At 35.0% G+C, this 27,269-nt stretch overlaps 1 protein-coding gene across 2 annotated transcripts in view; it reads right to left on the bottom strand.

Annotated features, from left to right (window-relative positions):
• Positions 1–1,692: 1,692 nt before the first annotated feature.
• The window catches only part of TGFBI (transforming growth factor beta induced), a 58,566-nt gene continuing 32,989 nt past the window's right edge, over positions 1,693–27,269 (bottom strand). Inside the window, exons 8-16 of one of the 2 annotated variants that reach the window (XM_051978137.1) lie at positions 25,679–25,891; positions 25,325–25,462; positions 24,336–24,481; positions 21,611–21,747; positions 20,442–20,572; positions 15,811–15,935; positions 14,365–14,467; positions 5,153–5,226; positions 1,693–2,348 (exon numbers count right to left, since the gene is read on the bottom strand). In XM_051978137.1, coding sequence (XP_051834097.1) covers positions 2,322–2,348; positions 5,153–5,226; positions 14,365–14,467; positions 15,811–15,935; positions 20,442–20,572; positions 21,611–21,747; positions 24,336–24,481; positions 25,325–25,462; positions 25,679–25,891 — 1,094 coding nt within the window. In that variant the 3' untranslated portion in view covers positions 1,693–2,321. The remainder of the gene's footprint in view (positions 2,349–5,152; positions 5,227–14,364; positions 14,468–15,810; positions 15,936–20,441; positions 20,573–21,610; positions 21,748–24,335; positions 24,482–25,324; positions 25,463–25,678; positions 25,892–27,269) is intronic. The other variant, XM_051978138.1, reaches the window with a different exon arrangement.

A 27,269-nucleotide genomic window follows, 5' to 3' on the forward strand; every position in this document is an offset into this window, starting at 1 on the left:
CAAATGTATGTTGCTGCTGCTCTTACTGCAGTAAGAAAAACATTTCCAAAAGTAATGTTATTACATTACATGGATGATATATTGGGATGTGTACCTGAAGAACAAATGTTAGAAGCATGTCTACAAAAGACCATAGAAACACTAAGGAACTACAAATTGCACATAGCTCCAGAAAAAATTCAAAGACATGTTCCTTTTTAGTATTTAGGATATGAAGTATATCCTAAGGTGATCACAATACAAAAACTGTCCTTAAGAACAGAGAAGCTAAACACCTTAAATGACTTTCAGAAATTGATAGGAGATATCCAATGGATGCGTCCAGTGTTAGGCTTGACTACCTATCAATTGCAACCGTTAAATGACATTTTAAGGGGAGACAGTGCTTTAAAACTCACCATGTCAGCTTACAAAAGAAGCTCAAGAGGCTTTGAGAGAAGTTGAACTGGCTTTATCCAATGTGGTTGAGTCACTCAAAAACCCTTAGAAATACCAATTTTTGTTACACAAGAGGCACCCATGGCAGTCCTTCATCAAGGAGACAGTGCGATAGTCCATGTTGGACCTCTCCATGCTTTGCTTGCACTGAGTCCTGTTCATCCCTGTCCATTTGAAACAGATTTTTGCTGAAGTTCTTCTAAAATATCTTAAACTGGAAAATTGTTACACTTGAATGTTTGCGGGTTCTATCACTCCAAAATCTGTTCAGAGGTTTGATTCTGAATGAAGCTGTGAAGAGTTTAGGCAATGTTCTGCCTACTCTTTGCCATCTTGGGTCTATCCTCAGCATATATTTTTTGCCTTCTATATAGTCATCATGGTATGTCTTGCAATTACTATTTATTGTCTTCATTTTATAGATGAAGAGATGAAAGAATTGGATATGGAGGCAGGAAAGCTTAGGTTTATATACTTCTGACACTATAATTATATGATCTCATCTCTGATGCTCAGATTCCTTGTGACTAGATGGCCATTAAAGTCCCTTCCAGATATAAATATATGAACTTAGGATACTAAATGACTTGCTGAAGTTTGCACAGCAAGTCAATGTAAGACCTGGAATTTGAACTCATGTCTTTTATTTTTAATCTTGTGCTCTTTCCACTTCTGAGGCAATACCCAAAAAGTATCTCTCCATAAGGTAAAGAGAAAAGGTTTGAATTTAAAGTGAATCATAAAGGGAAAATTAATATTTCCTTCACTTGGTAAAACAAAGACTGAGCCAGCTGTGATACAATAGAAAAAGCCCAGAATGGGAATCTGGAGTCCTGAATTGTAGTTCTAATGCTGTCACTAATTCACTTAGGCAATTTTTCCCCTCATTCTGGATCTCAGTTTACCTACAATTCAAATGAGGTTAATCTTGATGATCTTTAAAGACAGTGAGTGATACTACCTACAACAGAACCTAGGTTGCTTGATTCCTGGGAAGTTTAGAACTCTACTGTACTTTTAAGATAAAATTAGGGCTGTTCAGGGTATGAATCTGAACTCTAAGGACAATGTCATTTATGTATCTCATTAGGTTTCTCATTCTTTTGTAGACCTGCCAGAGACTGAATGTAGTGGGCCAATGGTCTAAATTATTACATTACTTTTAATGTCCACATTGTCTTCATCCTAAGAGTTTAAAAAAGTGAAATTTCAAATGAAAACATCAAACCAGACTACAGTGAACAGATACACAAATTATAATTTCTTTTGTTTTATTATTACAAATTGTGTCATTACCATACTTCTTCCAGGGAAGTTTATGTCCACACACTTTACAGACCCACCCCTTTTTTACATTCCGGGGATAATAACACAGAAATGCTCAAACCCTAGGAGACACAGAACACAAAGAACAGAATCATTCAAACCATAGCTTATAATACTTGTTTTCCAAATTGAAATAGGCTTTCAGAATAAGGAACTCTAAATGAAATGATGGTGGAAATCAATTCAAAAATGTGGCTGCTACTAGTGCTCTGATCAAATATGGTCCATAGAATGTTGGGTAAGTTTTTCCAAATAATTTCTATGCTTCTCAGAAAGAACACTTGTTTTATTTTTGACTATGTGTTTTGTAATTTTCATTTTAAAATGTGAATCACACAGTGATGTTAAAGATTTGTTATGTAAATGTGCTTGTGGCCATGAAATATATGTCCCCCCCTATTCACATTCTTCCCCTATCAGCGGTACTTTGAGACCACTCTGTTTTAGAGGCAGTCCCTGGATAATGAAGTGTTTGATTGGTTTCTTCTGCAAACCAATGTTGTTTGTGATTGGGAGTTGTTATGACACATTCTTCTAAAAGTCCGTTGGCTTAGGCATCATCCTCTTCGATATCTTCTAGTAGTCTGGAGTTGAAATGGGACAGAGAAAGGACATGTATGAAAAACAAAATACAGCTCAATGGACAAAAGGGTGAAAATTCCCTTTCCCACATTTATTCTCAATAAATGAGCTCCCTTCCAAGTGGCTTCCTTTATTTCCATTTTTACAGTTCATACCAGGTAGGCTCTATATGGAATCATTGACTGACAGTATTTTTTTGCCTCAGTAAAAGATAATTTATTTCTCATTTAAAAGGAAATAATATCACCTATTGTTTCACAAATGTTTTTAACCATAAACATCTCTCATCATGATGACTGATAATCCTCAAATTTCCCCATGTCTACCTTTCCTAAAATCAAAAACCTCTTTCTATTGTTTTCCTCTAGATTTGCCACTACAAGCACTGTTCTTACAGCCTAAAGATTGCATGGAGTCTCTATGGCTAAGCAGCCATTCAATTTTTGCAGCTCTTATTCAAAATCGTTTTCCTAAATTCCAGTTTTCAGGAAGATGGTGGTTTGAGAGGTAGCAAAGTTATTGTCTTACTCAAAAAAATAACAGAAATAAAATTGCTAAATATTTTTATACAACTATTATAATTCAAAGAAAAAGACAGTTAGCAAGCAAGCTGAAGAAAAACTTTGCTACAATTTCCTCTCTACTTTTCTCTAAGATTTCTGAGCCTCTTTTTTAGTTACATGCATTATTATAAACCCATCATTACCCGTCTTTCTTTCAGAGGTGACTTTTAGTCTCTGTAGAAAAGATTTTTTTTGTCCCTCAGAAGTGGATCTTTCTGCATTTGCCCCAATTTTAATCTGTTGAATGCTCTGCAAATGACCTAACTGATAGTCTCATGCAGAAAATGCCTACTATACTCCCCAAGAATCAGACTACTAAATGATAGACAAAAGTGAAGTTTTACCTAATTGTATATATTCTTGGCCAGTCTGTGGGGAGAAGATTAGTAATTTGTTACATTTTCTGGGTGCAATAACACTGGAATTTATTTACCCCAGTGGTTTTAAGATTTCAGATTTATCTAACTATTCATCTAAACAGTGACCCCTTTCATCCAACAATACTATATTACAATGATGCCTGACTTTTTGCACTCATGGTGAGACAGAGGGAACATGGAAGATGAAAATATAGAAAGTTTCTAGACTATCTTAGTTTCTCTGCCTCTGTCTTCTTTTGTAATGTGGTAAGGATGTACACCAGAAATAATGAATCACTGGGAATAAAATCCTAGCTATTCTTACCTATATTCCCTGGATTTAGGAATAAAGATAATGTCCAGACCTGTAATTTCAATTGCTGTAAGGAATTCCCAGATAAGGAAAATCCTTTTAATAATGCTGGTTGGCCAGCTTTTCTATTTATATAGTCTTAGCGAGTTGCCCATAGCAGGAGAGGTCAAATGATTTACCCAGGATAACACAACAAATATGTACTGAGGTTGAGAAGGAAGGGAATGGAAAATAGGTGTTTCTGGCTTTGAGAGACTCTCTATGCCATGCTCCCTAAGTAAGGAAAAAGATAACAGTCTGAAAAATTCACAAACTTTGCAAATTGGCTCTAAATGATGGAAATACATTTCCAAGGGAACTCCAAAAATGGGTCTTCTCTCCAGAAAACAACAGATGATTAACTAGTAGCAGTGGAGTGTGGGCAGAAAACTTAAAAGTAGTCAGGACCACCTTTATTTAGATAGGCCTCTCTAACAATGGAAAATCTGTCAAAATTCATCTGTTAAATATGTAGTGTCATAATGCCATAATGCCAAAGAATGGTCCAAATTATTTTGAAGTTACAGAATTTTATTTTTGTACCCAATTCCTCTTTAAATCTCTCTCCTGTTGATTATGGTTTAAAAATTTGTTTGTTTTTATGGGATTTGTTCCATTGTATAAAGTTCTGTCTATTGTCAATGTTATCAATACTTGAGACTATAAAGATGAAGATGTCCAATATAGAGAAAAATGTAAATTTGGATTCAAAAAAATCAACATTAACAAAATAGTGGAATCATGAAGAAACAATGGTCCCTGTATTAAAAAAAAAAGTCTAGAGGTCTATTGTATCACTGAGGGATCATCATTGAGGGATGATTGAACAACAAATTAACAAGTATTTATTAAGTGCCTATTGTGTGCCAGCCACTGTGCTAAGTGTTAGGGATGTAAAAGACAAAAAAATAATTCCTGCTGCAAGTAGTCCCCAGTGTAACAAAAATCTAATTAGATTTCAGTCAGTATTAGGAGAGGCAATTTGATCAGTGAGCAAAGCCTTCACTGGACCACATCTAGATTTATGTTTCATTCTAGTCAACACAGTTTAGGTAGGACAAAAATAAATCATAAGAAGTCCATAAGTGGGAGAGTAGTATAGCAAGGGACCTTGAGACCAGATCACAGAAAACTCAGAATAAACTAAAAAAGAAAGGAAGACCTAGAAGGTTGCATAATAGCTTGCTTTAGAAGAGTTTTCACGTGGGAAATAGATTTGTTCTACTTGATCCTTGAGGGCAATCGTAGAAATTGGCTAGATGTAAGAAAAAACTTTAATAATGAGACATCAAAAAATGGAATGGGATACCTTATTAGATGGCTGCTTTTTTTTAGATGTTGTAAAAAGGCATCCAAGATAGTATTGATTGTGCTAGATAGCTATTGAAGTCCATTTTATGTCCGAGATTTTGTGAGATTAGCAGAACTAAGAGAGCATTAGGAAATCTAGCTTGTGAGTATAGCTAGAAACACCTAACTAAAAGACCTTAAGTTATTTAGATGGAAGAACAGGTACTGAGGATTAGTCTTACCCTTAGTAGTGGGGACTTGAAGATTTTTAGCTCAGAGGTTGAAGGCACATGTCTTAGATTCCTAGGAGTGTTGGCTAGAGGAAAAGGGATACAACAGCATACATTACAGGGAAACACCAAACAATAGATGGTTTTTATTCCTTTACTCATTGCTCTAATCTCCAAATAAATAAATTCTCAATCATATTCTATGGACAAGACTTTCAATCTTGTAAGAATGAAGTAGTTTTATGGAAGAACAAGAGCAAACTTAAATGTCTAAACTACCAGATTTTTTTTTTTTTTGTATTTAAAAAACAAAATCAGCAAAACAACTATAATAACAAAATAGCTGGCATGTATACAGTGCTTTAAAGTTTGCAAAACACTTTACACATATAATTTCATTTGATTCTCATAATAACCCTAAGATGTAGATGTTATTATCTCCATTGTACAGACGTGGTTGAGAGACAAAGTCACACAGCTAGCAAGCTGAAGAAAGATTTGAAAGTGCCTTCCTGATTCTAAATCCAACAAATGTTCTAATCATTATACCATTTAGCTGATAGGATTCTAGTGATAGAGAGTTGTGGAAATCCCCTTTGATGCAGGTCCTTCATGAAAGAATTCACAAATCTGAAGAGTTTTAAGTGGCAAAAATGGATGTTTATTGTTGGATGAGAAGCCAGCTTTGCTGGAAAGACTGACTTTCTAGTGGAAAGTCCTATTAGGGATTAGGAGGCTGGCACTGAGAAGAGAATGTATTCACAGTGGGCAGGGTCCTGGCAGCATGCCAAAGAGGCAAAGCATGCTACTTTGGACCTTCTGCAAAGAAATGAGTAAACAGAAACCTATTTTATGAGCAGATCTTGGCAGGGTGGGGGAGGGAGGGAGGAGGAGATGGGGAAGGGTGGAGGTGGGGGTGGGGGCAGTTTGAGCTAATCAGACCAGGACCTCCCAATTGAAATTACTTTGAAGGCTTTTTCAACCTGAATTTAAATGGAGATCTGGCTATCAATGGGGATGATTTGCCTTAGAAATGGCCCAGCCAGGAAAAAATGGAACCTTTCCCAGTAAGAGCTGGAGTGAAGCAAGGTTGCCCACTATTACCATTATTATTCAATATTATATTAGAAACACTCGCCTCTGCAATAAGAGTCAAGAAAGAGATTAAAGCAATTAGAGTAGGCAATGAGGAAATCAAACTATCACTCTTTGCAGATGATATGATGGTATACCCAGAGAGTGTTCTTGGATAGCCCAAGCAAATATAATAAAGATGACAATACTCCCTAAACTAATCTATTTATTTAGTGCTATACCAATCAGACTTCTAAGAAAATATTTTAATGATCTAGAAAAAATAACAACAAAATTCATGTGGAACAATAAAAGGTCAAGAATCTCAAGGGAATTAAGGAAAAAAAAAATCAAATGAAGGTGGCCTAGCTGTACCTGATCTACAACTATATTATAAAGCAGCAGTCACAAAAACTATTTGGTATTGGCTAAGAAATAGATTAGTTGACCAGTGGAATAGGTTAGGTTCACAAGACAGAATAGTCAACTATAGCAATCTAGTGTTTGACAAACCCAAAGATCCTAACTTTTGGGATAAGAATTCATTATTTGACAAAAACTGCTGCGATAACTGGAAATTAGTATGGCAGAAATTAGGTATGGACCCACACTTAACACCATATACCAAGATATCAAAATGGGTCCATGATTAAGGCATAAAGAACGAGATTATAAATAAATTAGAGGAACATAGGATAGTTTATCTCTCAGACTTGTGGAGGAGAAAGAAATTTGTGACCAAAGATGAACTAGAGACCATTATTGATCACAAAATAGAAAATTTTGATTATATCAAATTAAAAAGCCTTTGTACAAACAAAACTAATGCAAACAAGATTAGAAGGGAAGCAACAAACTGGGAAAACATCTTCACAGTCAAAGGTTCTGATAAAGGCCTCATTTCCAAAATATATAGAGAACTGACTCAAATTTATAAGAAATCAAGCCATTCCCCAATTGATAAATGGTCAAAGGATATGAACAGACAATTTTCAGATGATGAAATTGAAACTATTACCACTCATATGAAAGAATGTTCCAAATCACTATTGATCAGAGAAATGCAAATTAAGACAACTCTGAGATACCACTACACGCCTGTCAGATTGGCTAAGGTGACAGGGAAAAATAATGATGAATGTTGGAGGGGATGCGGGAAAACTGGGACACTGATGCATTGTTGGTGGAGTTGTGAACGAATCCAACCATTCTGGAAAGCAATCTGGAATTATGCCCAAAAAGTTATCAAACTGTGCATACCCTTTGATTCAGCAGTGTTACTTCTGGGCTTATATCCCAAAGAAATACTAAAGAAGGGAAAGGGACCTGTATGTGCCAAAATGTTTGTAGCAGCCCTGTTTGTAGTGGCTAGAAACTGGAAAATGAATAGATGCCCATCAATTGGAGAATGGTTGGGTAAATTGTGGTATATGAATGTTATGGAATATTATTGTTCTGTAGGAAATGACCAGCAGGATGACTACAGAGAGGCTTGGAGAGACTTACATGAACTGATGCTAAGTGAAATGAGCAGAACCAGGAGATCATTATACACTTCAACAGCAATACTGTATGAGGATGTATTCTGATGGAAGTGGATTTCTTTGACAAAGAGACCTAACTCACTTTCAGTTGATCAATGATGGACAGAAGCAGCTACACCCAAAGAAAGAACACTGGGAAATGAATGTAAACTATTTGCATTTTTGTTTTTCTTCCTGGGTTATTTTTACCTTCTGAATCCAATTCTCCCTGTGCAGCAAGAGAATTGTTCGGTTCTGCATACATATATTGTATCTAGGATATACTGTAACCTATTTAACATATATAGGACTGCTTGCCATCTAGGGAGGGAGTGTAGGAAGGGAGGAGAAAAATTGGAACAGAAGTGAGTGCAAGGGATAATATTGTAAAAAATTATCCTGGCATGGGTTCTGTCAATAAAAAGTTATTATTAAAAAAATAAAGAAAGAAAGAAAGAAATGGCCCAGCCAGGAGGATATGCTCTCATAGACTCTCTGGAATCTGGAGGGGTCAGGAACTAAAGAGGACAGAATTTCAGAGTGTTAATTTTACAGATCACACCCCATCATTGCTATCTTAAAGTTGTGTTTTAAATGGTGATTGTCATAGATAAAAAGAGCTCTGAACGTGAATATAATGTAACATTGTGCAATTTTTTAAAATGACAAATTTTAATTTAGAAGAACATAAGAAAACTCACATGAGCTGATGCAAAGTCAAGTAAGCATAATATACATAAGTCATACAGGAACTTAGAGAGATGGTTTCTGAGAAACAATGTAAAGTGAGCAGAACCAAGATAAAAATTTATAAAATAAGAACATTTTAAAGACAAACAATTTATTTATAGCTTAAAACTTACAACCAATCAAAATTCTACAATATGTTTCCCATTTTCTCTCTGATATGAGTTAGATTCAGAATACAGAATAAATTATACATTGTTTAGACATAGTTAATGCAAAAATTTATTTGGCTTGATTTTTATATTTGTTATAAGGAATTTTTCCCACTGGGAAAGTAGTAGGATTGGGAAAAATAAATAAAAAAAAAAAAGCAAACAAACCAATGTAGCCTAAACTAGGGGAAAAAATCTTTAAGGAAGCAATTCAAATTTATTTATTTATTTTTAAATAACTTTTTATTGACAGAACCCATGCCAGGATAACTTTTTACAACATTATCCCTTGCACTCACTTCTGTTCCGATTTTTCCCCGCCCTCTCTCCACCCCCTTCCCCAGATGGCAAGCAGTCCTATACATGTTAAATAGGTTACAGTATATCTCATATACAATATATGTGTGAAGAACCGAACAGTTCTCTTGTTGCACAGGGAGAATTGGATTCCGAAGGTATAAATAACCCAGGAAGAAAAACAAAAATGCAAGCAGTTTATATTCATTTCCCATTGTTCTTTCTTTGGGTGTATCTGCTTTTGTCCATCCTTGATCAATTGAAACTGAATTAGATCTCTTTATCGAAGAGATCCACTTCCATCAGAATATATCCTCAAACAGTATCGTTATTGAGGTATATAATGATTTCCTGGTTCTGCTCATTTCACTTAGCATCAGTTCATGTAAGTCTCGCCAGTCCTCTCTGTATTCATCCTGCTGGTCATTTCTTATAGAATAATAATATTCCATAACATTCATATACCACAATTTACTCAACCATTCTCCAATTGATGGGCATCCATTCATTTTCCAGCTTCTAGCCACTACAAACAGTGATGCCAGAAACATTTTGGCACATACAGGTCCCTTTCCCTTCTTTAGTATCTCTTTGGGGTATAAGCCCAGTAGAAACACTGCTGGATCAAAGGGTATGCACAGTTTGATAACTTTTTGAGCATAGTTCCAAATTGCTCTCCAGAATGGCTGGATGTGTTCGCAATTCCACCAACAATGTATCAGTGTCCCTATTTTCCCACGTCCCCTCCAACATTCCGTATTATTGTTCCCTGTCATCTTAGCCAATCTGACAGGTGTGTAGTGGTATCTCAGAGTTGTGTTAATTTGCATTTCTCTGATTAATAATGACTTGGAGCATATTTTCATTTGGCTATAAATAGTTTTAATTTCTTCATCTGAGAATTGTCTGTTCATATCCTTTGACCATTTATCAATTGGAGAATGGCTTGATTTCTTATAAATTAGAGTCAATTCTCTATATATTTTGGAAATGAGGCCTTTATCAGAACCTTTGACTGTAAAAATGTTTTCCCAGTTTATTGTTTCCCTTCTAATCTTGTCTGCATTAGTTCTGTTTGTATAAAAACTTTTCAATTTGATATAATCAAAATTTTCTATTTTGTGGTCAGTAGTGATCTCTAGTTCTTCTTTGGTCATAAATTCCTTCCTCTTCCACAGGTCTGAGAGATAAACTATCCTATGCTCTTCCAAGTTATTTATAATCTCATTCTTTATGCCTAGGTCATGAACCCATTTTGACCTTATCTTGGTGTACGATGTTAAGTGTGGGTCAATGCCTAGTTTCTGCCATACTAATTTCCAATTTTCCCAGCAATTTTTGTCAAATAATGCATTCTTATCCCCGAAACTGGGGTCTTTGGGTTTGTCAAACACTAGATTATTAAAGTTATTGGCTGTTTTGTCCTTTGAACCTAACCTATTCCATTGATCAACTAGTCTATTTCTTAGCCAATACCAGATGGTTTTAGTAACTGCTGCTTTATAATATAATTTTAGATCTGGTACAGCTAGGACACCTTCATTTGATTTTTTTTTCATTAATTCCCTTGAAATTCTTGACCTTTTGTTTTTCCATATGAACTTTGTTGTTATTTTTTCTAGGTCATCAAAATAGTTTTTTGGGAGTCTGATTGGTATAGCGCTAAATAAATAGATCAGTTTAGGGAGTATTGTCATCTTTATTATATTTACTCGCCCAATCCAAGAGCATTTAATATTTTTCCAGTTGGTTAGATCAGACTTAATTTGTGTGGAAAGTGTTTTGTAGTTTTGCTCATAAAGTTTCTGATTGTCCTTGGCAGATAAGATTCCTAAATATTTTATACAATCAGTAGCTACTTTAAATGTAATTTCTCTTTGTAACTCTGTTGGGTTTTGTTAGTGATATGTAAGAATGCTGGTGACTTATGTGGGTTTATTTTGTATCCTGCAACTTTGCTAAAGGTGTGGATTGTTTCTAATAACTTTTTAGTAGAATCTCTACTAAGTTCTCTAAGTATACCATCATATCATCAGCAAAGAGTGATAATTTGGTTTCCTCATTGCCTATTCTTACTCCTTTAATCTTTTTCTCAACTCTTAACCAATTCAAATTTATAAGAATAAGATCCATTTCCCAAATGACAAGGATAGCCATATTATGTTTCTAAGAAAGAAATGCAAAGTAGCAATGGCCATACAAAATGTTTCAAGTTACTATTAGAGAATTGCCAATTAAAGTAACTCTGAGCTTTCATCTCATTCTAATCAGTGGCAAAGTTGACAAAAAAAAAAAAAAGAAAAAGAAAATGACAAATTTGGGAGGTATTGCAGAAAAACAAACACATTAATGTACTATGGATGGGACTATGAATTGATCTAGTCATTCTGGAAAGTAATTTGGAGCTATGCCCAAAAGGTGTATATATCTTTTATGCCATGTTAGGCCTACACTCTGAAGAGATCAAAAAAGAAAAAGGACTCATACCTCCAAAAATAGTGATAGTAACTCTTTTTGTAGTGGCAAAGTACTGGAAACTAAGCTCATCATGTGGGGAATGGCTGAACAAATTATGGCTTATGAATATATCTTCCAATTTTTTAAAACAATTTTTGTTTTAACCCTGTTTTATATTCATTTACTTAGAGCAGCAACTTCTCATGGGACATTGAATGCCACTTGACAGATATGCCATACAACCATACCAGAAATAAAGTGCTCTATCTAATTTCAATTGGATTTTATCTCTATGTTATCTCCTTTCTATGATTTTGTGACCCTGTTCTTTTTCAGTTCACCTCCTACCTTAGGCAGGTGGGTGGAATAGTGAATAGAGTGGTGAAACTGGAGTCAGAAAGTCTTAAGTTGAAATCCAGCCTCAGGTACTTACTTAGCCATATGATCTTAGGGAATTCATTTAATTCTCTGTTTCTTCAATTGTAAAATGGGGATCCATTTTCTTTTCTCTATATATACTACTATAGGTTCTATTCTGGGCCTTCTTTTCTTCTCTTTCTATACTAGATTATATGGTGATCTTATTAGCTTCCTTGGATTCAATTGTTTACTCTGTGCAGGTGATTATCACACCTATTTATCTAACTTTTCAGACCTCCACTCTAGTATCACTAACTACTTATTAGCCATCTATAACTGTATATCCCAAGATATTTCAGACTTATTATGTCCAAAACCTGTTTTATTATCTTTTGCTCCAATCCTTTCTCTTTTCCTATTACTGATGAGGGTTCCACCATCGTCCTTGCTTCCTGTGTTCACAAACTAGTGTTTCCTTGACTCCTTAAACCCATTCATGTATCCAAGCTGTTGCCAGGTCTTGTTTTCTATCTTCCCAACATTTCTCAGAGCCCTTTCTCTTCATTCACACTGGGACCATTTTAGTATAAGCCCTTAATGACCTCATATTTGACCTATTTTAACTGCTACACACCATGACCTTGTCCCAGGATTCATCCTCCTTGATCTTTCTACAGTTTTTGACATGGTTGACCATTCCCACTTCCTGGAAATTTTATCTTCCATTGACTTTTATAATATTGCTCTTTTATGGTTCTTTCTGTTGCTCATTTGACCACACGTCCTCAGTTTGCTTTGCTGAATCATCAACAATCTCCCATACCATACGCATGAGTGTCTCCTAAATATCTGTCCTGGGTCTTCTCTTTTCTCAATACTTAAATCTTTACCATCTCCCATAAATCTTAACATACAAATGATTCCAAAATTTATTTATCTAACCTTCATCTCTCTTTGGAATTTCAGTCATACATCATCATCTTCCTGCTAGATCTGTCTCCTTGTTAGGACTTTTAACTTACTCTTTTTAAAACAGAACTAATTATCTTCTTTTCTATACCCATCTTACTTCCAAATTTCATTCTTTCATTAAGAGAATCACCATTTTTCTAACTACTCAGGTTTGCAACCAGAGTCAACCATGACTTTCCTCTTCTTTATCTTTCATATCTTTCTCTGCTTGCTGTTGCTTTCTTTCCTTATACACAATTGCCAAAATAATCTTTTATAAGGCATAGATCTGAATAGATCACACATATATTCCACTACCCCTCACTCAAAAACTCTCTAAACACCTAGGAAAGGAAAGCTCTAGCACTTAAGTTATGTGCATTCCCCACGAAAGAGACCTTGACACACTCAGAGCCAATTTTTTTTTTTTATTTAACACACCATTCTATCAAGTTTAGTTATTTTTTCTCAAATTTCAGCATATTAGGAAGGGAATCAGGGCAAAAGGGGTATTGTTAAAGTTATATACAACTAATAGCAGGAGAAGGAATTGCTGCCAGTGAAAGAAGAAAAAGAATTAAAAAAGTAAATCTTCATAAATCCTATGTGTTACACTATAAGATGAGGACAAGCATTTGTAAGGAAACTGAATCATCAAAAAGCTACATGATATTCAGCAGCCTCTCTTCCTCAGGAGAAAAGAGTAAATTTCAAAGGCATAAAACTATAATTCTTTAACAAATAATTTACAATTCCTATTTTCCAGCAACTATCAATTAAGCTTTCCTTTAAGTCCAAATTAAAACGTTTTCTCCATACCTAAGAAAGCTTTGTCTTTTCATTCCATTTCATTTGAGGTAGCTGCCTGAGTTTTCAGTGTAATTTCACCAGCAACATAAAGTCTATACATTACCATGAAATTGGTTTAAAAACACTAAATGAGCTAAACCTCTTTAATGGGTATCTCCAAAGAGAGACCTTGGTCTGCTGCTCTTTTTTTGTGGGTACTGAGAGCAAACACGACAGAAAGAAGGAGCTGTTTCTGTCTACTGGGTCCCCATGAACAAAAAGTTACAACAGTTCCTGGAATTTCCACTGGGACTTTTAATTTTTTAAGAGCTAAGAATAATTACTAAGGAAGTAATGCAAAGTGAATGATTCTCTGAAGCAGAATAGGGTATCCATTGTGACCATATAAGAGGAAAAGTGAATGAGGATGAATGGAATCATTGGAAAATTGTGATGCTTTATGTGTTGTAGTTAATTTATATGTAAATAATGTTAAATAGTTTGGTTATATTGATATTCAATATTAATTTTTAAATTAAAAAAAACTCATAGCAGTACCCTATCTTTTACTCAAAATTTACAAGATAATTTCTTATAAATGACTTAGCTACTCTCATTCTTCTTTCAGAAATAGAAAAAATTAAGAGATTAAGAAAAATACCTAAAAACATAGTGAACCAAAACTGGGTCAGCATTAGTGTTAGAGTTCACTTATTTTAACTTCAAACCTAGTGTTTCTTCCTTTAGACAAATCTACCATCTCAACCTTCTGTCTGTTCTGTGCTCTTCCTCTTTCTCCCAATTCAATTCAAGATAAATCTCTGAAGAATCAGCTCAAGGAATTCACAAAAGATCTACTACCTTTTGTTCTTACCTGGAATTTGCAAAACATTTTTGATAGCATAGATGACCCCATTGGTGGCCATGATGTCAGTTTCTGCAACAGGTTCTTTGTTGACATTAACAACAGAATTTTTCTAGGGGACAAAATATTTTTAAAAAATCATTTTGATACAAAGATAATAGAGATTCTACATGAATATAGTCCAGATCAGTATTATTAATGAATTAGGAGAATAGGTAATTGGAATCCACCGAGAATTTTTGATTAATTGTTGTATGTTCAAGGAAACCTTGAACATACAACAATTAATCAAAAGTTATTTATTAAATGCTTATTATGTGGCAGTAATTGTGCTGGACACTGGGGATACAAATATAAATATGGAGAAAATAAATGGGAGGCAATATATTGTGAAGATGCTATTAGCAATTCAGAGGGTCAGACATTTGAATTGAGCTTTGAAAGAAGATAAAAGGTGAAATAGGAATGCATTCTAGGCATAGTGGATAGGTAATACAAAAACATGAAGGTAGTAGATGGAATATCATATGTGAAGGATAATGAACTTTTCTCTAGCTGGATCACCAAGTATGTAAAAGGGAGTAATATAAAAGACTGAAAGGGCAGATTTCAAAGAGGTTAAATGTTAGTGTATCCCCTTGCATTTTCTTGCTACTGAAAAAAAGAAATGGCTTAGACATCATTAATGTAGAAAAGTGTGGAACATCTTTTTCAATTACAAGCTGTAAAACAACCAGGAATCCACAGATGCTGAAGTCACAGAAGACTAGCAAAATGGTAAATAGAAAACTAAAACTAGTTTTATTGTCCCTTCTCTCTCCCTTTCAGAATCTGGGCATAGTCTAAGCACACTTACCAAAGATCATGGAATTATACAACTAGGAGGCCCTTCCTCTTCACCTCTATCACTTAGAAACTCTGGCTTCAACCCTTACTCCCACAACACTTTCTGTTTAAGATCTCTCCCTGTCCTGCTTCCACCTTCCAGCTGCTATAGATTACCTTGTTCTTATTTTGTAAGTTTCTCCTTTAATAATACAAATTCCTTATGGATAGAGAGTATTGTTTTGCCTTTTCTTTGTATTCCCAGTACTTACAATACTTACTTACAATAGTGTGGCAATATTCAATAGGAGCATTAGTCTGTGGTGATTAACAACAATGCTTTGAGGTTGCCAAAATGCCTCACATGTAATGTCTTATTTGATCTGTCTACTTTTTTTTTTATCATAACGCCAGGCAGCTTCTACTGAAGAAAACTGTGGGTCTTTATTTTAAATATTTTCTACTCCCAGAAAGCCCAATATACATTTCTGCACATGTTGTCACTTTCATGAAGGTGCCCTCTTAGTATCTGGGGCTCAGCAGTGATGTGGTATTCAGGGAGGGTCTCATTTAACCTTGTATATTAAAAATTAAAAATTATGGATGAATAAAGAATAAAGAAACACTTACCGAGCTGACTTCTAGTTTGCTACCTTGTAGAGATTTTAACCTCACCAGAGCCCCAATAGCTCCACTCACCAAGATCTCATCCCCAATATGGTATTTTAGAATGTTGGCAAGTTCTTTAGCATTTCCTAAGAGGAAAAATAATTTGGGCAGAAAATTAATTCCTGAGTTTGTTAGGAGGAAAAGACATTAATCAAAGGGATCATCAAATGGATGGACATGCTATTGTGATGATGGTTAAAAAGTGTTTAGAAAACTATTAATTATATATAATGACATATGGAACAAATTCAATAGCATGGCCCTCATTCTTTGGGGAATTTGAAATCTATGACAAATGGTACTAAAAGAAATAGATTTTCAATAAGGAACAAAAAACAAGGACCAGCTATCTAAAAGGGGATAAACTATCAAAACACCATATACATACACTCTCTCTATGTCTATAAAGATAACTATATATGAATAAATTTGGGGAACTCTACCTTTTATTCATCTAACACCATAATTGTAACCCATCTCCAATTATAGAAAGTATTAGGAAATTACCTGAAGTAATACAACTAGAAAATTTCAAAGGCAAGATTTTAAATTTAATTATTTTCCCCTCCAAGTTATTGTCTGTTGTTGTTCAGTTGTTTCAGTCATGTCCAAATAATTCAAAATCCCATTTTGGGTTTTCTTGGCAAAGATACTGGAGTGGTTTGCCATTTTCATCTCTATCTCATGTCATAGATGACAAAATTAAGGCAAACAGGGTCTAACCCAGTGTGATTTGCTTAGGGTCACAAAAATAGCAATTGTCTGAAGCCAGATTTGAACTCAGGAAGATGTGTCTTCCTCACTTCTGTGGCATTTAGTTGCCCCATACTTTCTATACACTATTTCTTACAGTCTCTTCTATTTAACTATCTTCATGTCTACAAAGTCAAGAAAGATTAATGCATAAGAAAAATTAGAGCAAAAGAGAGATCAGTTGACATCCCAGATGAAACAGAGTGAATGTCAATCTTATCAAGTAGCCTAGAAAGGGTTCATGATAAAACTTCTCTTCCATGTAAATCCAAATTGGCAAGAATTACCAATCTCAGTTATAGGATTTCATGCTATTTCTAAGTCTATAACTTAGTTATAATATAAAGTTAAGAGAACTTGTTTTACCTCCATATCTCAGTTTTACATTTGGAGAATGGAATAATTGTTATTTATAATAATAATAATAATAATGGCAATTGTTATTATTATTATTATTATATTATGATATTGACAGTGCCTCCAACTTTGCAAAGCATTTTATGTCCATTACCTTTTTTATACTTCATAAACAACCATTTTTGTAAGGTAGGCACTCTCAATATTATTATTCCCATTTTCTAGATGAGGAAACTGAGGTGTAAAGAGATTAAATATCTTGTACATTGTCAGATAACTAATGACCCAATTCACTGTCAATGACCCAATTTCTGACTCTAAATCTACCATTTTCTCCACTATACCTTTTTGCCTCTCTTAATAACGATAGCAGTAGGAGACATTTGTACTGCACTTTATAATCACAAAGAGGTTCATTTTTCTTATCTTACTTGATCCTAAAAGCAATTCTGTGAGATAGGTAGTCAATCATTTTTATCCAGCACTAGTGTCTAGCTTAGTGCTTAGTATTATGGATACAACAAAGTAGTATATCTCTTAGTACTTGAACTTAAGATTAACTATCTCATATTTTTCCTAAAAATACTATATTGTCTTAAGATGACAACCAGATGCATTTGTCTGATGGCAGGTTGGGGATAAGTATATATGAAACATGTGAAACTGGGCTTTAAGTTGAGCCTAAACCATACTCTAACTTAGTCCTAAAGCTCACTACTTTTCAGGAGCAGGGAATGAGTTAAATCATACACACTCCACAAATATGACTCATGTTTCCAGGAACTAAATATTTGCTTCAAAAGTCAGGGACTTTTCCAGCTTCCTCATCTGGGATGCTTCATCAGAAAGGTGGCTACTACTAGATATACGCAGTGGTGATATATTTATACTTTCTATACTCAAAAGCATTTTCTATCCATGATTCTGGTTTCTTGAGGGTGAATTTAGAAGAATAAATTGCTATTATCTAGGAAGACTGTAAAGTATTACCTCCTATTGTGCCTCCTGATCATTACAATACAGAATTCCTTTTAAACCACATCAGTGTTTTGACCGGCTAGTTAAATATCCCACTGCTTAGGCTGCACAGATGCTCCCCAAATCAAGCATAGGAATTTATTTATTTATTAATTTTGTTACTAGCCTCCTCCTAATCTCAGTTGAGTCTGATATGTTATAAACCAAATGGTTGGATTTCTCCAATGGCCATTTATAGCTCATTTGAATTTTTATAATACCTTTTATTGGTGAAGTTAATTTTTTTTTCCTTAGGAAATTTGTGAGGAATTCACTCAGTTTCTGGAAAATCCACATTACTTTTAAGCATTAGAATCTTTAAGGACCAATGGGCAATAAACTGCATATACAAATGAATGGATTGGGGTTCCCCTAAGAAATAACATGAAGAGTTTAAAATCTTTGGATAGAGCTTCATATTGGGTATTTGTGTATTTTCCCTGACCATAAACCTAGGAACTACACTGGGGGCAGTTGTAGAAAGTAGCAAGAGCATTGGATTTGGACTCATTGGATTGAGGGGTTTAAATGTTTCAAATAGAGTTAATATCCACTCATAATATAGGTTCATATAATATAGGTTCATAGATTCAGAGCCAGGAAAGATTTCACTGTCCCTTTAGTTCTAGTCTTTCACATTAAGGGATCTTAGTCCTAATGATTTGCACAAGGGTACACAGATAGTAAGTGTAATTATTTTTTGATTGTTTTTTCTCCTAAGGCAATTGGGGCTAAATAACTTGTCCAGGTTCACACAGCTAGTTAATTATCTGCAGTGAGATTTGAAGTCAGGTCCTCCTGATTCCAGTGCCAGGGCTCTATCCACTATACCATCTAGCTGCCCCATTAAGTGATATTTTAGTGAGGGTTCTCTGACAGTGTTGCCTTCTGGGTTCAACTCCCAGCTTTTCTATTTATTACCTGTGTGATCTTAGGGAAATATATATAGGAAGATTCAGGGAATTCTTAGGGAAAGCTTTTCTATACCTTAGTTTTCTCATCAGTTGAATGAAAGATTTGGGCTACTTGACCTCTGAGGTCCCTTCTTTTTAATATGAAATCTAATGTTATTCTACATAGACATTAAAATGGCATAGACAATTATAAACATAAGATAGGTTTTTGCCTGGAGATATAGGAGTATTATGACTGATTTAGGTTTAGCTTTGTGAATGGATTGGAAATAGATTACCTAGCTTTTATAACACAAGGAAAAAAAAGTAGATTCATTTTTTTTCCTCTTCCCTGATTATATTATCATGAATAGACATCCCCAAACCCTTATCTACACTAAGAAATATCTATTTCTTTCTGAAGTTGGAAACAGCTGGTGTTGAGAATGAAGGTGAGGATATCTTCTTTAAGAATATGAAATAAGGAGGCTTACTGGATAATGGTTAATTGATCCATGAAGACATCTATCTATTGATTTGGAGGGGGGAAATGAAGTTGGAAGAAATTCAAGTTCACCCACTTAAGGGACAACAAACTAAATTTTCTGCTTTCCTCTCATAAAATGATCAAATGAATAATTATAGAGTGCAAGTTCCAGAGTTTGTATGATATAATTTCTAAATGTTCATGCTGTTAAGAAAAGAGAGTAATTCTCACAAACCTGGGATGAGTCGAGGCAGGACTGCCTGGAGAAAGATCTTTGACTCTAAATCTATAAGTACTAATTAATAACTAAGAAGTGGGTCAAGGTAGTGTGATATAGTAGATATCATAGACCTCCAAATCAGGTAGAGAGAAGTTTAAGTCTGCCCTCTGACATCAATTGGCTATGGGATCCTAAATAAATCACTTATCTTCTCAATATCCCAGACACAAAAAAGCTCCCTATCACCTGTGAAATCTCTAAACTAGACCAAACTCTGTTTAGTCTGGAGAGACTGTCACTCTCCAACCTACCTCCCAAAATTAAAGAGAGAGAGAGAGAGAGAGAGAGAGAGAGAGAGAGAGAGAGAGAGAGAGAGAGAGAGAGAGAGAGAGATTTATGGTTCAGTGGATGTAGGACTGAGTTGGGAGTTTCAGGCAGCACCTTTGACAAATACCAGCTTCATGAACAAAATTCAGCCTTTATCTTCTCAGTGCCCTCAGGTACCCTTATACTGAGGAATGGTTAATCTGTATTGTAGAGGGAGTTTCCACAGTGAGAATTCCCCATAAGTTCACCAGAGAGAAATCATGTCAAAGCAAAACAACAAAGAAGGGAAAGAATCTAAATAAAAATTAGAGGGTGGCGTTCCCACTCATCATCTAACGAAGACCTCACTTAATCTAACTACTAAATGAATATAACTTGATGGTTTTTTTTGGTTGTGAAGTTCTTTTAAATTTTTGTTATTGTTGTTGTTGTTCTCATGGGATCCACAGCTGAGGAAAGGAACAAATTAAACAAATCCCTGAAAGAAAACATCTCCTCAGACCTCCTTATTGCATGTGTGGCAATGTGAAGCACATACCCATGAATTTATTCAGTTCCTCTGGTGGTAGGGCCTGGAAGGCTTCATTTGTTGGGGCAAAGATGGTGTAGGTACCTTCTCTGTTGAGAGTTTCTGTCAGACCTGCAGTTTGAATGGCAGCCACCAATGTGCTGGGGAAAGACAAAGACAATAGCTAGTGGAGTTGGGTGGGGGATCAGTTCTCAATTTTCCACTGAGAATGGGGGAGAGAGATGGAATATGGGTGACTGAGATTCATAATTCTCAGTTTAACCCTTAATGTTAAATCTTCCCTGCTAAGATTTTTGCGAGGTCTCAAAAAGAATAGCAAAATCTGGTTTGAATTTGGCCTCTTCCCTCTTGTGGTCTTCTCTCTCTCTCTCCTTGGCCTCTTTTCTTTCCAGTGAATCATCCTGCTTCCAATGCCACAAATCAGTCAAACAACTGAACCCTAAGAGGTTGACAGTGAGAAGGTGGAAAAGGAAGAGGCACAAATGAGCAACATGCTAGGGAAGCAGCTCAGGAATTGGAACATTTAGCATGTGCTTAGTTTCTGCTGTGTTCAGAATTTTATTAGGTTTGACTTAATCTTGCAGGCAGCTGTATTTAGTCATGGGGAACACAAGTGAGGGGAAGCAAATGCATCAAATAATGAAGTAACAGGCAAGTTAGAAATAAAAACAAATGTGGAAAGAAAATTAGATGGAAATGATGGGAACTTCAAAGAAAGGAATGGGAAGGAATTTTGTTTTCATTAGACATCTAGGTAGAAAGGGAGAAGAAGAAAGAGAGCAAAATATTGAAAAAAATAGACATCTCCACTTTACTAGATACTTAAACAGTAGAGAGTAGCATTATCTTTGCATTTTATCATTGCAAATGAAGTTTTTTTTCCCTAGGCATTCAGCGATTATTTTGGAAAGATAATTTTTAGGCTTTTTTTAGGCTTAGAAAGATATTTTTAGATATCTCATTTTAATTTATGCAATCCACCTTTCCACATTCCCCTTAGGAAAATTCACAAAAGACTATACTTGACATACAGACTTATGGGGATGGAAGGGATGGAAGAAGGAAAGGAAGAAGGGAAGAAGGGAAATTGAGACCAAGAAAACTGAAGACAATTGTAATTTATGGTGCTAATTGCAAAAGATACCTCTGGGATGGGAAAAAAAAGCATGGTTGTTTACCTGAAACGATTGTCAACTTTAAGAGCATCCATGATGGTCCCTATTGGTGGTGTCAACATCTGGTCCACAGTAAACAAAGTGCCAAATCTTCCCCTCTTGTCATGAGCTGCAATGCAGCTGTTCTCAATACAGAGGCTCTGTGAAAGTAATCATGAAGGGAAGGAAGGAGGAAAGCTATTTATCTTATCCTTCTAGGGATCTTTAACTTTCATCTATAACATCAAATTCAAACACAATGGGGAAGAAACAAATACATGTGAGGAAAAATTATAAAAAACGAGTATCTAAATCTCCTGTTTAAATAACCTTAATGTGTTTCATATAGGATATGATATAAATATAATATATTGCATATTACAATATAATATAAATATATAAATAAATATAAATATAATATAAATTTCTTAGCCTGGCATTTGAGGTCTGCAGCAATCTAATTCCCACCTAGCTTTACTTTTATTTCAAATTCCTCCTCTTCACACATTTGACAAATTGAACTATTACCCACTCTTTGATCTCATCCTAATAACGAAGCTTTACTTAGATCTTCTTCCTCACCTTTCTCCACTGGTAGTGAAATTTCTTCCTTAAAATTTTTTATAGAATTTCACTTGGGGCTCCCTTTTGCTCTTCTAATGTTCTAACCTTTAATTTTGTATATGCCACATTATGATCATTGGACAGTAACCTTGGTACATAGATCAATGTTTAATATATACTTATTAAATTGTTGTTGAAGTCAAAGAAACTGAAAAAAATTTGGACAGTCTAGAATAAATAACATTAAAAAGGAAGAGATACCAGAAGTATCTAATGTCCATTAACTATCAGATTTATATATTGAACTCACTTTGGACATTTTTTCTCAATCTAATAGTTTGACTATGATCCACTTTTAAATAATAGCTATATTTATATTATAATTTCAATGTTTCCAAAATATATTTTATATTTTTATAGATTTTTAAAGATAGGGATAGATAAGATAATTAAATCTTAACAATGGTCCTGTGATGTGCATACTTTTATTATCCCCATTAAATAGAGAAGGAAACAGGGAGCACAAGGAGACTGTCCATTGTACAGATAGTAAATTTCTGAAGCAGGCTTCAAACTCCAATCTTTCTGACTCCATTTATGTTCCTTAGAAATAGTTAGCACATGAAAATTATATTTATTGCACATCAAAATTATATTTATTGAAGCAAAGTATTAACTTTGTGTTTATCTTCTCTTTTTTGAGTTGCATAATAATGTGCTTAGTTTCTCAAAATTAGCCTTGATCATATATAGTAATAAGATATAAAAGAAAATAGATATGGGATATATGGGATAATCGAATCTCAAAGTTAACTAGAGCCTCAGATGTTATTTTGTCCAACCTGTGCCTAAACAGGCTTCTTTTTTATAAAATAGTCTACAAGTGTTCACTCAATCTCCCATTATGTAGAAAATTATTGCCTTCCAAAACAGCCCATTTTACTTTGGAACAGTTTTACGTATTACAAGCTTTTCTTCTGTGAAGAAGAAACCAATGTATATCTCTTTCACCACTATTACTTGTTCTTCCCTCTGGTATCAATTATTCTTCCATTGACCTTCTGTAGACCTTCCCATACTACACAGAATTACAGAATCGAAGAATTTGAGAGTTAAAATGGACTTCATCAATCATCTAATCTAACTCATGAAAGAGTTTTATTTTTCTAGTGCCATTCCCACTCTCACTCCACTCAAGTGCTGAATATCTACAATTCCTTCAACTGATTGTTATATGGCATAGTTTTTGTTCTTCTGAATACACTCTAGAATGTCAGGCTTCTTCCTATGATGTGATGATGAGATCTAATGAGAACAGAATATAGCAGGGCTACTAACTCCCTTGTTCTGACATAATGCTTCAAATTATCCAGTCTAAGATTATAATGTACAGTTGTATGTTGTAGGGTTTTTGAAGGGTTTTTCACAACTCAAATTCACACCTCTTCATCGGTGTGGATCAAAACAAGTTGAGGCTATCTATTTTGGATGCCATGTCATGCTATTGACTCATATGGAATCTGCAGTCCATGACAATCTGACTCAACACTTCTCTCATTTCATACAGTTGATTTTTGAGCCTAAATATGGGACTTTACATTTATCTCTATTTAATTCTAACCTCAGACTCAGCTCATTATTACAGTTAGAAGATTCTTTTATGAGACCATTTTTGCCATTTGCCATTGTTAGTTATTTTGTTCACCTTCCTGTGACTTCCAAAACTTTAATAAACTTCATCCAAGTCAACAATATTGACCATGTAAGGGCCTAAAATAGATCCATGGGATTCTCTATTAAAGGTGCTGAACTCCAAATAAAGATTGCTAAATAAACAAAACATGGTTTTGAGAAAATATTGTAAATATAGTATTCATTGACAGATGAAAGTCTGTTCTATTTCCTTGACTTATAGCAGCCTAGCCCTTTTCTTACGCAGATATGTCTAATTTGTTTTCAAAGGTCTCTAGATATAATCTTATATTTGCAATATAAGATCCTATTAATCTTGGGAATGTTTTTCCACTTAGCTTTCAGAAACATTTTTTAAAATATAAAATACTTCTAATTTTCCACCCCCCATTCTGCTAATAAACAGATGTGATGATACTCTAACAGCCTAGGGAATTCATTCAAAGAAGGAGCACAATTACAAACAAATAGATATAATAAGATCAGAACTTACATTACGGTAAACAAAAACTCTCAGTTTCTTCCCACCCAGAGTGTCCAGGATCTGTCCATGGTACAGATACTTAGAAGATAGCTGATCTTTAATAATGTGATTCAGAAGCAAATTCTTCATATTGGCATCTACATAAGGGACACCATCTGTAAGAGAATATTTATTAAAGTTCAGTGAGACATTTTCTATAATTAACAAAATGATTTAGAAAGTGAACCTAGTAAAAGCACCCACATTCCTGAAATTTAAAAATTCAGTACACACTCTCTGCCTCTTGAGTACAGGAGAGTAAGACCTTTAAGTTTAAGCTTTGATTAAACTCTGGAATTTTTCTCAGAAGATACCCAGAGAATGGTGTTGGGGTGTTAAGTTTTGAAGAGAAAATTTGGAAAGTAATAAAAGATGAAAATTCTTTGTCTCCTTCTCCCAGTGACTGATCCAGACCTGTTATGTTTTTGGTTTGGGAAACACCCGTATGGAAATTCTTTCCTCCATTGTAGATCAGAAACTCATCTATAGCATATTCTTGGATAGTTGTCTGGTACATTGAGAGATTAAGTGTCTTATATGAAGTCAGCCATATGTGTCAGAGGCAGGATGTGAACCCACCTCTTCTTGACTCTGAAGCTAGCCTTCTATCCACTTTGCCACAAACGCATCACTAACTCATCATTACATTTGTCAACTGATCTCACAAATAAAAGCATAAAAAAAATCCTTGACTAGAAGACACAGATGCTATATTTTAAGGAAGAGATCTTCAGTCACACTTTCTTCCTCACACATTTTTTTTACCAGTTAAAACACCAGAAATCTTGTTTACCCTGAATTTGTGGCCCCCCTTTCAGTAGCATAAAATGCATCTCATTTAGTGAGACTAAAACTTCATATATATTGTACCTACTTTTTCAAATAGAGCTTAGTATGATAGTGAGAGAAGATCTTTACTCCCAGGTAAGTTTCTATGTCTTTTTGTTTTTTAACTTTACCTTTGAATACAGAATTCAGAGGGGCAAGAAGAGTCAAGTGTTCTGTTCCAGAGAGATGAGAATCAAGGCCAGCTTGTCTATAAAGGTCAACAGATGTTGAAACATCAGACTCAACAGCCAATTCAAATAGAGTCTTAGCTAAAAAGAAAAACAAAAGTTGCTTTGAAAATTTTAAATGCTACCTTCTTTTATCATTCACTCACTCTAAAGCATGTCACACATTATTAAAAATATCAATATTGGAAAGCAACAATATTCTGTAAACATTACCAGTACGAAAAGGTCTAAAGAATTAAGATAATGATGTCTTAGGAAAAAGTAACTCCAGAGTGTATGGCTATAATTGAGCTTTACCTGAGTCTGGAATCAGCAATTCATCCACATAATGGATGACTCCATTGGTTGCCAAGTTGTCCTTATTTGAAATAATGGCCTTCCCATCAATAGTGAGCATGTCACCATTACAGCCCACATCTAGGGTGTTGCCCCCAAGAGTCTCCATGGACAGGCCTGCAATGATAGCTTCAGCACACATAGCTGATTTCAGGATGTGGTTGTTTAAGAGATCTGGGGAACAAACAGGATCCATATTATGGGAGATCTGAGTAGCAAACTGCTGGAAGATGGAGAATAAGCATAGACAATTGTCATCCTTAGAGTGGAGAGATAATGCAATTTGCATTGGACACGGCTGCATCCATAATGGGAGGGACAAATAAAGAGTTGATTATGACTCATAAGTTCACAGGATTTAGACCCCCAAAGAAAGAATTTTTCTTAATCCTCTCATTTTGGAGATGTGGAAACTAAAATCAGTGGGAGTAAAATGGCTTCCAAATCACAACTAGTTAATAATTATTCTATTAGAAAAGAAAAGGACAATGTAGAGATAATTTGGTTTTGGAAGGAGACTAGCTGGTTTCCTGGTAAAAAGAGATTGCATTTGATAAAGGTCAAAAGAATGAGAATATTAGAGAAATGAATAGAAAGGTTGGAAAGTATGAGGCACAAGGGAATCTGAGGTGTCTGGTCCCAGGTCTCCTCCCCTTATACGATCTTTGTGGTATATAGGACTAACCGCAAGTGTTGGTCATGGTTTGGTTTAGTACTTTATGCTTACTCCTTTTCTTCCCCCCACCCACCTTGTGCTTCATTATGAGAAGACAGTAATGGTGAAGCTGTGGAATTAGATCATATCACAACTGAGCTTGCTTCTTTGTATCCCCAGCATATGGCACATAATAAATGCTTAACAAATGATTTGGGGGCTTCTTGATTGATTCCTAACTGGTTTTGACTCCTTTGAAATGTAAAGCATAACTTTGTATTCCCAGGGAGTTGCAAATTTCCTTTCACAGCAAAATATGGGAATAGAAACACAATAGTCATCAACAGAGGGAAATTGTAATGCATTGTGGAGTTATTTGGTTCTTGGAAAAAAAAACAAAAAACTGCTTGCTTCACCAGTGGAACAGGGGAAGAGATTTTCTACTGTTTGGTATTTTCATTTTCAGGGACCGTACAGCACATAAATATTTGTTGAATATAGTATCTTATAGCAAACAATAGAACTCAGCCCTAATACAGGATGGGTTATGGTTGCCCAGGCTCTGCATCTAATGTCTTTGTTGCTGCTTTGCCTCTCTTCAGGGCAGGTCTGAATGCTTTAAGACTGAGTCCTTGTCCTCACCGAGTATGAACAGTGTTGATAGCACTAAAATGTATTGGAAAGAGCACTGCACTTGAAGTTATAAAACAATCTATCATTTACTTTGTTGTCTGTCCAAGTTGGTAAATGACATGCCTCTCTGAACTTCAGTTTCATCTGTAAAAGGAGGGGATACAAGACGATTTTTAAAATCCCATCTAGGTTTAATAGTCTATGTTTGTGAGGGTGCAGGGGCTGTTACCAGGTTTTTTGGGCTCCCTTTTCATCTTCTTTGCA

This window comes from Antechinus flavipes, chromosome 2, assembly GCF_016432865.1.
Source record: "Antechinus flavipes isolate AdamAnt ecotype Samford, QLD, Australia chromosome 2, AdamAnt_v2, whole genome shotgun sequence".
Taxonomy (NCBI): domain Eukaryota; kingdom Metazoa; phylum Chordata; class Mammalia; order Dasyuromorphia; family Dasyuridae; genus Antechinus; species Antechinus flavipes.